This window comes from Pogonomyrmex barbatus, unplaced genomic scaffold (assembly GCF_055798465.1).
Source record: "Pogonomyrmex barbatus isolate J1 unplaced genomic scaffold, ASM5579846v1 scaffold11, whole genome shotgun sequence".
NCBI lineage: Eukaryota > Metazoa > Arthropoda > Insecta > Hymenoptera > Formicidae > Pogonomyrmex > Pogonomyrmex barbatus.
Window position 1 is genome coordinate 4,516,512 of NW_028297107.1, and position 13,585 is coordinate 4,530,096.

At 30.6% G+C, this 13,585-nt stretch overlaps 4 protein-coding genes across 8 annotated transcripts; 2 read left to right on the top strand and 2 right to left on the bottom strand.

Moving 5' to 3' along the window:
• Nucleotides 1-203: 203 nt before the first annotated feature.
• On the bottom strand, nucleotides 204-5,091 carry LOC105425846 (uncharacterized). Of its 3 annotated transcripts, XM_089070791.1 has the most exons (9): nucleotides 4,952-5,091; nucleotides 4,636-4,868; nucleotides 4,478-4,574; nucleotides 4,308-4,392; nucleotides 2,023-3,185; nucleotides 1,570-1,756; nucleotides 1,018-1,415; nucleotides 710-920; nucleotides 204-581 (listed from the first exon to the last, which is right to left on the bottom strand). In XM_089070791.1, the coding sequence occupies exons 2-8, from the start codon at nucleotides 4,847-4,849 to the stop codon at nucleotides 758-760; spliced, it is 2,307 nt and encodes a 768-aa protein (XP_088926917.1). In that variant the 5' UTR covers nucleotides 4,850-4,868; nucleotides 4,952-5,091; the 3' UTR covers nucleotides 204-581; nucleotides 710-757. The 3 variants fall into 3 exon arrangements, with proteins under 3 accessions (XP_088926917.1, XP_088926919.1, XP_011635099.2); XM_089070793.1 differs by lacking the exon at nucleotides 4,308-4,392 and having other exon boundaries at nucleotides 4,478-4,868; XM_011636797.2 differs by lacking the exons at nucleotides 4,308-4,392; nucleotides 4,478-4,574; nucleotides 4,636-4,868; nucleotides 4,952-5,091 and adding an exon at nucleotides 3,371-3,623.
• LOC105425845 (uncharacterized) lies at nucleotides 4,898-7,098 on the bottom strand. Its single transcript, XM_011636796.3, has 3 exons — nucleotides 6,802-7,098; nucleotides 6,337-6,577; nucleotides 4,898-6,145 (listed from the first exon to the last, which is right to left on the bottom strand). The coding sequence occupies exons 2-3, from the start codon at nucleotides 6,567-6,569 to the stop codon at nucleotides 5,863-5,865; spliced, it is 516 nt and encodes a 171-aa protein (XP_011635098.2). The 5' UTR covers nucleotides 6,570-6,577; nucleotides 6,802-7,098; the 3' UTR covers nucleotides 4,898-5,862.
• Nucleotides 7,099-7,277: 179 nt separating this feature from the next.
• Nucleotides 7,278-9,911, top strand: LOC105425847 (AKT-interacting protein). 3 transcript variants are annotated; one of them, XM_089070802.1, is made up of 7 exons: nucleotides 7,278-7,430; nucleotides 8,029-8,210; nucleotides 8,270-8,334; nucleotides 8,762-8,862; nucleotides 8,933-9,120; nucleotides 9,221-9,392; nucleotides 9,479-9,911. In XM_089070802.1, exons 2-7 carry the CDS (start codon nucleotides 8,119-8,121, stop codon nucleotides 9,560-9,562), a joined length of 702 nt encoding a protein of 233 aa, XP_088926928.1. In that variant the 5' UTR covers nucleotides 7,278-7,430; nucleotides 8,029-8,118; the 3' UTR covers nucleotides 9,563-9,911. The 3 variants fall into 3 exon arrangements, with proteins under 3 accessions (XP_088926928.1, XP_011635101.2, XP_088926929.1); XM_011636799.3 differs by having other exon boundaries at nucleotides 7,288-7,505; XM_089070803.1 differs by lacking the exon at nucleotides 7,278-7,430 and adding an exon at nucleotides 7,567-7,752.
• Nucleotides 9,912-10,885: 974 nt separating this feature from the next.
• Nucleotides 10,886-13,416, top strand: bai (transmembrane emp24 domain-containing protein bai). Its single transcript, XM_011636801.2, has 5 exons — nucleotides 10,886-11,204; nucleotides 11,393-11,522; nucleotides 11,639-11,709; nucleotides 12,769-12,895; nucleotides 13,008-13,416. Exons 1-5 carry the CDS (start codon nucleotides 11,025-11,027, stop codon nucleotides 13,127-13,129), a joined length of 630 nt encoding a protein of 209 aa, XP_011635103.2. The 5' UTR covers nucleotides 10,886-11,024; the 3' UTR covers nucleotides 13,130-13,416.
• Nucleotides 13,417-13,585: the final 169 nt, after the last annotated feature.

The following is a 13,585-nucleotide window of genomic DNA, read 5'->3' on the forward strand; positions in this document are numbered from 1 at the left end:
GTGACCAGCGTGTAAGATGGTATTACATCATTTCACAATATGCATCGATTTTCCTGCAGTTATTCTTTACATTTCATCCACCTACCGTCATTGCCATTGACGGGAAATGTCAGCTGCTAAAGGCGGGACTGTTTCATGCCCAGTAATAACTGATTGCGACCACTATTCATTTCCTGAATTCGGATCTATATTTAGACAATGTATTATTTATGCTGAACGAATTGGTGAAATAATATATCGTAAGCTTATTTAATTTGTACAACAGAGAATTAAAATTATGGATATTTACAAAATGTTTTTTATAAAATAATTTAGAGTCCAATACATAATTTATTGAATTCTTTAATTAAAAGAAAAAATTATAAAATACAGTTTTAAACAAATTCATGGAAAACATTAAATTAAATAGCTGTAAATAGTTTTGTTATGTAAAAAACTTATATTAATAAACGTATTATATAGCAATTTATATAACTGGTACAAAATATGAACTCATGTTATGTATCATATATTAAGTATTGTATAAAAGAGATAAAATATCTCAATTACACTCTTGCTTCTTTCTTAAAACACGCCGATGCCTGAAAATACACGAGATTTCTTTTATAAATACAAATTTTTGGGAATATAAATAATATAATGATGAAATATTTTATTGCTACTATATAAATAAAATCTATGAAAATAATTTAAAATTCTCATTGCATACCTCTTTTCGTGGGTGTTTTTGGAAGATCTGACGTTTTCAAAAGACGTATTACGATACAATACTGTTATAAGCAGTATCTATTTCCTGTACTGTATTTTCTAAAAGTTCCATAAAATATTTCTCGTTTTCCACAATTGATTTATCAGCCATTAAAGACAGATGTGAGTTGCCTCCGTAGCTTAACAGAGTTAAACCGAGAGCGGTAGTATTTCTGAAAAAAATTGTAACATATCCGTACATTGCCGCAATATAAAATTTTCTTATTTATTGTTAGAATTTGTTAAAGAAAAATAACGATGGTACAATACCTGTTTGGTAACCAGAAGACAATGTTACTCAAGGAATTATTCAGGATACGAATTTTCGGTGGTCCGCGCAAATTGCTAAAGACCATCGTGCTGTGACCCAAAACAGAAGCCCTTAAAATATTCATCGGCAACAGCGCCAACAGATATTTCATCATCCAAAAATTCAGTAAAATATCTGAGCTATTTCTGACTTTGTTGTGTACTTTTGTGACATCCTGAAGACGCTGAAAAAATTGAGAATCCCGATTTGATTTGGTAATTGTCTGCCCATTGGCGTTGGAAACGCAAATCCGTAGGACAGCGAACGAAAACTTGTTATCCAACGTTATACTTTTATCGGGCATTGCCATTTTTGTGGGGAGAATGACTGTTAACGCTTCAGGCACTGGTTTGTCGATCTAAATAAAAGAACATGTTTATTAAAGGTGTTTTAAAACAAATCGATATAATGTAACTGTTAAAAAAAAACATCCTAATTTTCTAGATATTACTTAAACACAATTCAGAACTCCTTAGATTTGTTTTTCATTTGAAGATTTAACATGTACTTACACGAAAATAATATTTGTGTATACTGGTAAAAAAAGCTGCCAATATTACATCTTCAAATTTGGCACCTATGTGCTTCCTTATTTCGCTGACTTTTGTTAAAAAATTTTGTGACTTATTGTCTGTCCCATTATTCTCTATCCAATAAGACACAAGTTTTTCTCCTGTTTGCGATGAACCATACAGAACACTGTGAAGATATATATTTATTATAATAAAATTTACTTAATGCAATATTGTGAAAAAGACATAAATTAAGAAGAAGATAAAAATTTCTCGTAAAATTTTTCATTTTTAAATTCAAGAATTTTGCAGACGTTTCAAACGTCTCTTCTATTTCTTTTTGCGTTTGCCATTGTTTTTCGAAAATGAGACATCCAAAAGAAAACTTAATTTTTTACTTTAATTAATTTATTTTTAATAGAATAAATTATAAATCTTGAGTGCACAACGTACGTTTCATCCGTATTGCAATGAACCTGTGGAATCAAGAATTTCAGAAGAGAAAGTGAAGTCAACGTTAATTGCGTGATTTTTTTAATCCTGCTGTACACTCTGCTGATATCTCTGAAATTCGGCCACGTACCAATCCATATTTTCGCTTGCTGCTTCAACGACTCGATCGTTGCGTCATTAGAGAACTTCAATGACGCTTGGAAATGATCTCGTAAAATTCGTGAAAATTTCACACAGGTAAAAGGCATCGATGCGGCAAGATTATCCTTCTCATAAGATTGTACAACCTCCATATTCTGGAAATTTCTCTTCGAATCGTTTAATAGAACGGTCTCTTTGAAATGTTTTCCAATCTCGTTTGTCGAGGCGACGCTTTTGACTTTTATTCTCATTTCTTCTTCTTCTTCCTCAGCAATTGTTTTGAGCAACAGGTCTATTAGGGCTATCCCGTCGCCCAAGGCATGATGAATGCGAAATAACACGGGAATCTTCCGGGTGTTGGTATTGAAGCATTCCTCAGGAGACAAATGGCTTTCCTCGACATGAGATCTGAATTTCGAACAACGTCTTCCGACTAGAATCTCCCACGTGGCCGTATGATCGTCAGGTAACGGTTTATTGGTCACGTTCTTCAAAATCTTCCGGAAGAATTCGCCGGTGACATCCTCGCAGGACCCGTCGCATTCAGCATTGACACACTCCAGCCATCGGATTCTGTCTTTCAGATCTACCTCCTCGTTTCTTTCCCAAAAGTAATAGCCGAATTTCCAACTACGGCGATAGAACAATTTCTCAAGCGCTGTACCAGCGGCTCTCGAAGCGATGCGATCGTTTATTAGATTTCGGAAATTTTCTAGGAAAGATGCGTTTGAGTCCCCTTCGTTCTTTTCCAGGATCATCAAGATATTGATAACAGATAGACAAACTGAATTCTCCATGACCCATATGGAATCCGGGCCATTCAGAAGACCGGCGAATTTCTTCCTCAGTTGGATCCTCAACACGATATCGATCAAACGACGATAGATATATAAAAGGATCAGAATGATCGTGATGAACGGAGCGAACAGAAAGATGCACACAGTTCCCAATAATTCCCGTATTTTCTGGCGTGTAAATCCGTTTAAGATAACTATCTGTGATTTTTCCATTTTTCTGAAAACCTTCGAAAAACCACTTATTAACTCTTTAAATATTATCGATTTCGTCGAAATAAAAAAGAAACCAAAATAACTTCGATTTAATTCCTTTTAATTCCTTTGAAATTAAGCAAAATTTCACACACGTCTAAAAATAAACATTTTTGAAAAAATATATTTAATATTTGTGAAAATTTTTTCAAGTCAACCTGTTGATTTAATTGAACTTTTTAACTTAGATACGAGAAATTGATTTCACTCGCTTCCAGTAACATATGCCGTCGAGACTGACGAATGCATTCATATAAGGAAGCCACAGATTCACCTTCACTTATATAATCAGATTGCAACTAAATCCTATCCTAATTATCTTAGTCTTTCTTTTTATGTGACATGACAGTGACGAATTATTTGCTTCAGGCAAATCATTACTATTTAATGGAAAAAAACGTTTTTAAAGCATTTTTTGACGTTTTTAAAAAGCATTTTAAAAACGTTTCTAAAAACGTTTTTAGAAACGTTTTTAAAATAATGAATAAATACTTAATGAATATTTAATGTTTTTAGAAACGTTTTTAAAATAATGAATAAATATGAATAAATATGAATAATGAATATTTAATGTTTTTAGAAACGTTTTTAAAATGCTTTTTAAAAACGTTTCTACTTAAACAATTCCTTCAAAGGATAGTATGTTTTATTTTACATATGAATCTCATTTTATTTTTATAAGAATAGCAATTTATGTTAATTTTTCTGTGTATTTTATTAAGTTTCATTCGATAGGATCCAGCATTTTTTGCAAATCTTTTCAGCGTTTCCCTCAGAATTTACGATGTTTCCTGCGATGCTAAATAATTTCCGTTGCAAGTTATCGATCTACAAATACGAACAGTAATTGAAAAAAATTACATAATAAAATAGAAGAAATATCAAAGATAATAATATAATACGATTTACGAGTTAAATTACGAAACACGTAATTTATAACAAAACAAATAATTAATATAATTTAAGATTTGTTACATATTAAAAACTTTTAATATCACGAAAAATGATTTATTTTATATTTATCTCGCTTCGACTAATTTTACGTATCTCTATAATCTTGCTTGCAGCAAGATGATTAAAATATTTCAAACAGACCTCCTTCTGTTTCCCTTTCAATGTGCAATTCATAGCGATAATTTGCTTTCGCCATCGTTCATTCTGAGATAACAGAGCGTCATATCTAAAATATAATTACGAAAATGCGAACTGTATAAATGTATGTAACTGTATATGAATAATCAATATAGCATAATCGAGGGAATTACTTCTGGTGCCACGTTTTCTGCACTTGTCTCCTCAGAGTTTCCGGCAGTATGTCGAGAGAGCCGAGCTGAACGTCCGTGACGCTTTGTCGAAATAAATCTAAAGAATAATATACCAAACAAATTACGGCCTAAATTAATCAAATAAAGATTTTGCTTACTCAACATCTGTTTGTTTCGCGCTTTAATCTTCTTCAGATCGTCTACCAGAATTTTATCGCGACATTTCAAGGTGGAGTATCGAAAAAATCGAGCAGCTTCCAAATCTCGCGAACGCTTCAGGCTTTCTTCTAATTTTCGGACGGTGTCGCGAATTTGGTTTATCGTCCCGATGAATCTTTCCTCTGGTTTTTCCACGTGCGTTATATTCAACATTTGTCAATCGCAATTAACGCTGGAAGGATAAAACATAGGGAAAACTCGTTTTTATTAATATCATTTTATTAAGTCTGTATTTTCTGTCACCATGAAAAACACCTTTAAGAGCTTTAAAGCTGCAATGTTCATATCACTTGACTAAGCCTCTGTGTTTTCTGTCACTGTAGGGAATAGTATTAAAAGCTCGAAAGTTTTAATTGAAACATCACAAAGCGATGCTTCTCGATTTAAGACCTGTTATTTATCTCTGCACTGGACTACATTTACTTTCTTTCTCGCTTTCATCAAACTTCAAACATATATTTTTCATTTTAAGTACAATGAGTGTAGACTAGTTGAACTATAAGGAACAATTTCACAATGTCTCCAGACTATCAGAAACATATAATCTAATAATAATTTCGATGTTTTCGAACAAAAGCTACAATTCATATTTTCTCACTCACAATCTTCGTTGTATGTATGTACCTCTTAATAAATCGAGATCAAACATGAAGTAAGAAACAGATAAATTTGATCCGTCAACTATACATATCATCTTTGTATAAATTAACGATTAACAATGATTTTCTACAACTTATCTTTCTAAGGTTTGAACATTACTATTATGCTTTGGATAGTACCGTATAGACTGCACATGTAAATTATAAATAAATGTGATTAAATATCATAAATATCATAAATATCACAAATGTAAAAGAAAAATGTGAAAAAGATCTTTAGATCTTAACCCTCTATAACTCCCTGTAACTTCGAAATCATATATCTGTATTTTTTGAATATTTTATTTTATATTTTCACTGTAACTTAAGTACTTAGCGTGACTACTAAGTTAACCATTAAGTGTAACGAAGTACTTATTGTTATATCATTCTTTGGTATATAAAAAACTGATTTTTAAAAAATTCTTAAAAATTGAGAATTAATTGTTAGTTCATATCCATAGATCAATGTGTTTGCTAAATTACACATTATATAATATTTTTCAAATTCAAAAAGATTATAGAGAGTTATTTATTTTTACATTTTAACTTCAATGAATACTGCTCCACGACGTATTCTTTGAAACCTTCGTGACTTTTTCGTAAATAATTTCGACATCGGATTTTCGTTTCTTCTAACACAGCGAGCAATTCTATGTTGGTTCTTGTCTTTAAAGCCTCGTTGAATTGTTTCATAAGATCCATATCCAATTCTGGAATACCATCCAGATCCTCGACAATCTCTTTTATTGCTCTCACTTCCACAAAAAGGCTTTCCAGTAATTCAAATTCTTTTAAATTTTTTTTACTCCTGTAAATTTGTTAATATATATGGAAATTTAAATATTTTAAAATATTAAGTATTTTAAAATATTTATTACTAAATAAGATGCTATATAATTTTTTTAAAAATCTTAAATGTAGAGCATTATAAAAAAATACTTGAACACAATTTTGTAAAAATATTAATACTTAGCATTCTATCTATATAAATAATCTTACAATTGTTTCTTCTTTTCTGCAAGACACTCGGAACATTTATTATATAAATTCAAGCATTCCAAACTATCTCGAAAATTGTACTGCTCTAGGTAATTTGTGAAAAGTTCATTTCCCTTCGGCCAAATCAAGGTATTGTGTATATTTTCAGTAATTCCATTTAATTCTTCTTTCGTCATGTTATCTAAACATTTTCCCAAACAGGTAATCTTTTGATCAGGCAACGAAGATTGCATCTTTTATCCTGAAAAGAATAATTTATTTTTCAATAAATAATTTATTATAAAATTTATTATAAATTTATTATAAAAAATTATCTTTTCCAGTTTGAGATCAAATTTTGGAGTAAACTCAAATAAAGTCTGAATATAGAAAATTAAGAGATTTGGTCCGATATAGCATAGTAAAAGTTTCACATCGCAGTTCGATAAAAAAAATGATAAAAATGTAAAAAGATGTGTTAGTTACCGTGATAATTTCCACCGCTCCTGTTTTCGTATCTTTGTTTTTAGAACCGTGACGTTAAAAATGCTCAGTGACATCGACATTGGCCGCCAGATACCGAGAAATTTTCAATATTAAATATCTGGCAACAACTAGATGTGCAAGCACTGACATATGTTCGCGCCAACTGAGACTTTGATTTTTTTCCCTATCAATAATTATCACTGCGCTTCCTCTGTCACGGTTCATTACAACTGGTCACAAGTCACAAGTCATAACACATTTCTCACAGATGCTGTTCTTTTCGTGCGGACTCACATTGCGCGCGACGTTCAACAATTTTTACTTTCCGTGAAAAATTCATATTGCATTTTAAAATTAAAGAATTTTTTTCTTTATTTTATTTTATAAGAAGTCATTTTGCCTCTATTTTTCTCTCCAAGAAATATTTGTCTATATTTAACTAGATAACATGATGTACAATCATGAAAATGGGTCCTTAGTTTTGAGATGCTATGAGAGCAGTCGGTCACATCGTTCGCGAGTGACGTCAATCCGTATCCGTTTCTCACATCAAATCTGATCCGAACGGAAATGCTCCGAGTGGATCTCCACGGAAGATTATTGACAGACATATCTTATCACAATGTCAGGTGCGATTTAGCGAGTTACTGATATCCAGAGTTGCGCACATTCTTCTATATTCGCTCGTCATGTCGGGGACCAAGGTGATCATCCGAAAATAAATAAAATAATGATCTACAACTATACATGAAATGATTAATAATGATAAGCAAGCGGTGAAAGTAGAGATACATACATATTATTTTATATAATCATTTGGCAATGTAATAAAGATGATATATCACTGAAAAATAATTCGCAGTAAAATTTTGTCAGTGAACTATAATAATAACAATATTCAATAACAATATTCAAGAGTAGAAGCAAAATGATTTGCAATTACAAGTAAAAGTGGAGTATTTTATATATGTACATATATTTAAGTTAGCAGCCATAGTTGTATGTAATTTTAGATGTCAGTATCTCTAAATGAAGCAGATATATATATCTACTAGAACTTTTCCACATATTTTTAATCATATCTTAAAATATTTCATCTTTAGATAGTCTGTATAAAAAGATGAAATATTTTAAGATATGATTTTAGATATATATATATTTATTTATTTATTATTTAATAAATATTCTTTTATTATAATTATTACGATATTTTGCTGGTTATTTCAGAGTGAAGACAGCAAGGATGATAATCTACATAGGCAGGGATCGTTCAGAAAGCTTGTGCCAGGAAGCAGTAGTGGAGATTCTCCATTAGGCATGTCTGTAAAGATGATAGATAGGCCGATTGTGTCACAAACCAACAAGCAACACGCCATTTTCTTGCAAGAATACAATATTCTTTCCGAGTAGTAAGTTTCAAAATACTCAGATGCGAAAAGACAATTGATTTATATATGTAATTTTTCAGTAAGATGTTGTGTTCCCAAGACTTGAAGGGAATCTATGTGATACCATCTTCTATAAACTCTTTTCGTAAGTATCATCAAAAGTTTATAAGTTGCGTTCAATGCATTCACAAAATTTTAGCATGCAATATCCTGTGATAAATCTAGTTTGTGATATCAATTTGATACAATTTGATACTAGAATGATAATTCAACTATCAACTATCAACTAGAATGATTAACTCCATTTTGTATGGAGTATTTACTCCAACTTGCATGGAGGAATGAATATCCTTCATTTTTATTCGTTCATTTCTTCATCTTGAGATGTTAGTGTGTTTTTGATAGGTATAAACCTATTTTATAGGTCTTGCTCATCCCGATTACGACTTGTATAATGGTTCTGATGTAAATATCCACATCTCTTGCCTGTTTCACTTTAACATTGTTAAAGTAGTAGTCTACTACTAGTTAAAAAGATTCTAATCCATATTTATTTTCGCATTTTGTCTCAGTGTGGTTTGGCGTACAGTTTATTCGACAAGGAATCTACAAAGGTGGAGTTTTTAGGTTCACTATTACACTGCCTCCGAATTTCCCAGCTGGAGATTGCCCTGTAAGAAAACTAACTCGCACGATAATCAATTTTATGTATAGCTTTTCCATATATTTCAAATATGTTTTAGAAAGTTGTGTTTGAAACTCAAATCTTTCATCCACTGATAAATCCAGAAAATGGAGAACTGTGCACGACCTGGGGATTTCCTGAGTGGAAGAGAAACAATAGAATTTGGCAATTATTACAATATATCACTAAGATATTTATTAAATTAGACATGAAAATGACTCGAGTGAATGAGGAGGCATCTAGTTTGTAAGTTCTTTATATATCTCATGTAAATCATCTTTAAAAAGAAGAATGTATTGTTTGGAACATCTGTGTGTTTGAATTAATTGGTAACGTTATGTTACAGGCAAGAAAATGATTTTGAAGCTTTCCGAGAACGCGTGAAAGCGTGCGTGAAGCAAAGCGTGAATCAGGTGTTTAATCCACCTACTACTATGGATGATCCACATTATATTACATTTAGTCAATATGTAAATGAGATACACGATCCCGTTAGACAAGAAATTTATGATCCAAAAGTAAATAAACATCTTGAATAATATCGCTCATTAAAAATGAAATATATTAAATTTACAAGTCAATCATCATTTATTATACTTTTCAGGAGGAAGAAGAAAATAAGCCATTGGGTTTGTCGTGGGTGCAACCGGGCTCGTTTCAACCATTTTCAAAGCCGGAGGCAAGATAATGAAAGAATTCTAAATGCAATAGTGAAAATAATGACATACGTCCTTAAGAGTTATACGAAGAAATCAATTCTCTCTTAGCAATCGCACGAGTGATAAAATCACAAAACTTCTCGAAAAGACTATTTTTCTATTCAGAGAATATATGCGTCTTAAACATTTTATATGAATCTGTATGTGCTAAAGAGAGAATGACTAAAACAAATTAGAATATATATATATATATATATATAAAATACTTTTATATTTAAATTAAGACAAGTTATTAACGTAATTGTTGTTCAAAAATATGGAAAGTTTTATTATACAGAATTTTTATTTTTATTAATATATATCAGTGGAGTGTCTGAATTATTTCTATCGATATCGATTATGATATCGATTATCTTTTTATGAATCCGTTATTGTGCAAATAATATATGCGTTTTCTAAAACGTTATTATATTTTTTAAACGTAATTAATGTTGAGATTAAAACAGAAAGACTGAAAGTGTAAGAAGAACAATACTTAAAATAATTGACAGGGTACTCATTAGAAGCAGTCATTTCTGACCATTTCTATTTTAATATCTTTTTATACTAATAAAGATATAATTTTGAAATTTACTAATATTTTATTAATTATTCTGTTTATAAAATGGTTTCTGTTATTAGACAAAATATTAATTTAAAAAAATAGAAATGATTAGAAATGACCATTTGGTATTTTTAATATTTTTAATATTTTTTAAAGACCTTGTATAAGTTCGTGTAATTTATGAAATCTAGACGCTTGCTTTATAATAATTAATTTTATGATTTAGTTTTACTCTGGTGTATTTCATAGATATATATATATATATATATCTGTATTATTTGATAATATTCAATTTTTATATTAAAAATCTATTTTTAACATTATTATATATAATTAATTATTTATAATTGGCAAAAATAATAAGTGGAAAAAACAAATGTAATTTCTACATATGACGGTGGCATTATATGCATATAATATGTTATTGCATTGTAAACTGTATGCTTTTTTATAAAATATCTGTATAATAATAAATAATCATTAATTTTTCTAATTTACTAATTAGAAGCAAATTGTTTAGATATTTATGTAAATTTTACAACAATTTGGTAATCACGAGATATTGTTAAAAATGGCTATGGGAAAATTTTCGACCATCTTTAACACTACCTCGTCGGTATAATCGGTAATCTTGAATTATTTTCTAACGTTCCATCGACGATCATAAAAATTTACTCAGGCCCGATGATCTTTGATAATAGTTTGTTCATGATTAAAATTTCCATGGCGAAGACAACATTATCTCCTTTCTGTCTTAACGTTAGTATTCGATGGCCAATGGCTGCCACCTCATCGTGATGTTGTGGATCTTGTGTCAGCGCGAAGGTTTTCTTTGGTAATACCGGAGACTCCTTCTTACAGGACTATTATCAGAAATAACGAGCAGAATGATCCGGAGTAATGTGATAGCGCTGCTGGCGATTTTCCTGGTCGCCCAGGTTCATGGCATCATGTTTTATCTGGAACCGAACGGTCACAAGTGTCTGAAGGAGGAGGTCCATGCTAACGTACTCGTTACAGGCGAGTACGAAGTGTCCGAGGCGATGGGCCAAAAAACGAATTATGTGGTGCGTGGATCTTGATCAACGACTTTTCATTCATCCTATGTCGTAATACTCCTACGAGAGAGCGTTACATAACCTATGAATCTCATGCGGCGCGATAACAGCTGTCATCGAATCAGACCGTCCGCTCGTTTTCTTAAATCTTCTTAAATTTTCTTAAATGATAAATTTAGTGACCTTGTTTCTTACAGATCCAGGACTCTAAGGGGCATATATTATCACAGAAGGAGGATATTCCCCATGGAAAGCCATTGAAGTTCTCTTTTGTGACTGAGACCTTCGACACCTTCGAGATATGTTTCATTTCGCGCGTTCCAAGTCGTACGTGCACTTTTTTTCTATTTAATTGATTTGTCAAATTGTTATGACAACAAATGAAATATCAATATAAGATATAAGATAAAGAATTGGTTTAATAACACTCAAAATTATTTCAGATCAGCGTGGTGTCAGGCAAGAAGTTATGCTGGTCACGAAACGCGGCATTGAAGCAAAAAGTTACGAAGGCGTAAGTCCATGTATTGTTATCTATGTATCGTTATTTACATTTTTTTAGAATAATTGTTTAATCCTATCCTATTCTGGGATCGAGAAAAACCATCTGACATTACTTTGTTTACTTTCTCTTTTATATGTGGCTTGTTTCCACGGTGCAGTTGGTAAAGTAGAGTTCTTCGATATTGTGTTCTCATTGGCATGTGTTTTATCACAATCTGACATTTGTGCATTCATTGTCAGCATTTAGAACTGGACTATTAGAGCATAACGCAATTTTATTAATTGCAGCATGATTTTCTATCATGGATGTTCCATTAACAGAATGAATTGTTTGAATTATTTCGTCCATGCGAACATATCAGTTATCTGACTATAAAATTGCTTATATATTTTATTTGATTTGAATTTATTATTATTTAATGTTAATAGCAAATTTTTTTCAGTGAAAAGCAATTCGTTAGATTTCTTAAAAATATGTTAACGGTACATCCATATACACAGAGAGCAGTAATAATATTCTAATACCAAATGTTTCAGTTCTGTGACTTCTCAGTGTTAAAAATATGAAATATTAAGCTAATCTAATCTAATTACGTAACAGAGATCTTGAGATGATGTTCTTGAGATTAAGATATTTTTTCTGCTACATACAGAATGCCTTTCTATTTCCAAAAGATTTTGAGCAAATCTAGACTGAAATACTTGATATTAGTATTAAGTGTATTTTTGAGCGAAAATTTATGCAATTTTTATTTACATTCATACATACAAAATTTTTAAAGAGAAAAGAATACTTCACATAATTAATTGACTTAATTATTCAATCGCTCAGAAATTAGAAGAGCTGCTACAAATTGTATCACATTGCTTTATATTATATTTTTTTTGTCCTGTGCAAAATACATACACAGAGAAATTATTCATCATTTAGTTTTAATTTTATAATAATTGTATTCTTTGTCATTAATTTGTATCGATCATGTGCAATACTAACAACAAAGCTAAAGTTTCTATAAGAAAATCATTGGTGAAAATCTAGTGAAAATCAATATCTTATTTTCGTTGACAGATTGGCGAAGCAGCCAAATTAAAACCAGTGGAAGTTGAATTAAAACGATTAGAAGACTTGTCTGAGGCAATAGTACAAGACTTCGCTAGAATGCGCAAGAATGAGGAAGAAATGAGAGACACAAACGGTAAGGAAAACTTAAATATTACAATAATTAAATCGATAATTATGTATTTATAATTGTAGAATGTTTGATAATATTGATGATTGCTAATGATTCGGACATTTTTTTGTTACAGAGGCCACAAACACTCGAGTATTGTACTTCAGTATATTCTCGATATGTGTCCTCTTCAGTTTGTCCGCCTGGCAACTCTTTTACTTCCGGCGTTTCTTCAGAATGAAAAAACTCATAGAATAATTGCATTTGTGTAATACAAATGTAACAAATATAGTTATTTTCTGAATTATCTTTGTTATCTGTAACCTCATATCTGGATCATCGAATACTTTTTATATTTGCCGCAATATTTGAGAAGTACTGTTTAAAAGAATATTCGAGAAAAAGCATTAATCATATTAAATCATTCGAATGTAAAATATAGTGAGACCTCGTCTCGTTGCATATTGCGCATACATCACGAGAACCATATTTAAGATTGTAAGAAAGATAGAAGATTTCTTAAATAAAAATATACTTATAAAATAGATCTTCAAAGTTTCATTATTACTTAATTTTTTGTTCTATTAATTTTATTATTTAAAAAATAATTTATTCGTTTATATGAATATTATATATTCATTTGTATTTTAATATTAAGATATCTAATGTCTTTTTTATACATACACAAAAACTGATGTATCTTTTATCTAATAC

What these genes read in the sequence shown, in the direction of transcription:
- bai (XM_011636801.2), top strand. Translation starts at nt 11,025, where the DNA reads ATGATCCGGAGTAATGTGATAGCGCTGCTGGCGATTTTCCTGGTCGCC. An exon ending in AAGCAAAAAGTTACGAAGGC is followed by an intron (nt 11,710 to 12,768) that starts GTAAGTCCATGT and finishes TTTCGTTGACAG; the next exon opens with ATTGGCGAAGCAGCCAAATT. An exon ending in AGAAATGAGAGACACAAACG is followed by an intron (nt 12,896 to 13,007) that starts GTAAGGAAAACT and finishes TTTTTGTTACAG; the next exon opens with AGGCCACAAACACTCGAGTA.
- LOC105425847 (XM_011636799.3), top strand. An exon ending in AATGAGGAGGCATCTAGTTT is followed by an intron (nt 9,121 to 9,220) that starts GTAAGTTCTTTA and finishes GTTATGTTACAG; the next exon opens with GCAAGAAAATGATTTTGAAG. An exon ending in AAGAAATTTATGATCCAAAA is followed by an intron (nt 9,393 to 9,478) that starts GTAAATAAACAT and finishes TATACTTTTCAG; the next exon opens with GAGGAAGAAGAAAATAAGCC.
- LOC105425845 (XM_011636796.3), bottom strand. Translation starts at nt 6,569, where the DNA reads ATGCAATCTTCGTTGCCTGATCAAAAGATTACCTGTTTGGGAAAATGT. An exon ending in GCAGAAAAGAAGAAACAATT is followed by an intron (nt 6,146 to 6,336) that starts GTAAGATTATTT and finishes ACAAATTTACAG; the next exon opens with GAGTAAAAAAAATTTAAAAG.
- LOC105425846 (XM_089070791.1), bottom strand. Translation starts at nt 4,849, where the DNA reads ATGTTGAATATAACGCACGTGGAAAAACCAGAGGAAAGATTCATCGGG. An exon ending in GCGAAACAAACAGATGTTGA is followed by an intron (nt 4,575 to 4,635) that starts GTAAGCAAAATC and finishes ATTATTCTTTAG; the next exon opens with ATTTATTTCGACAAAGCGTC. An exon ending in CAGAAAACGTGGCACCAGAA is followed by an intron (nt 4,393 to 4,477) that starts GTAATTCCCTCG and finishes ATTATATTTTAG; the next exon opens with ATATGACGCTCTGTTATCTC.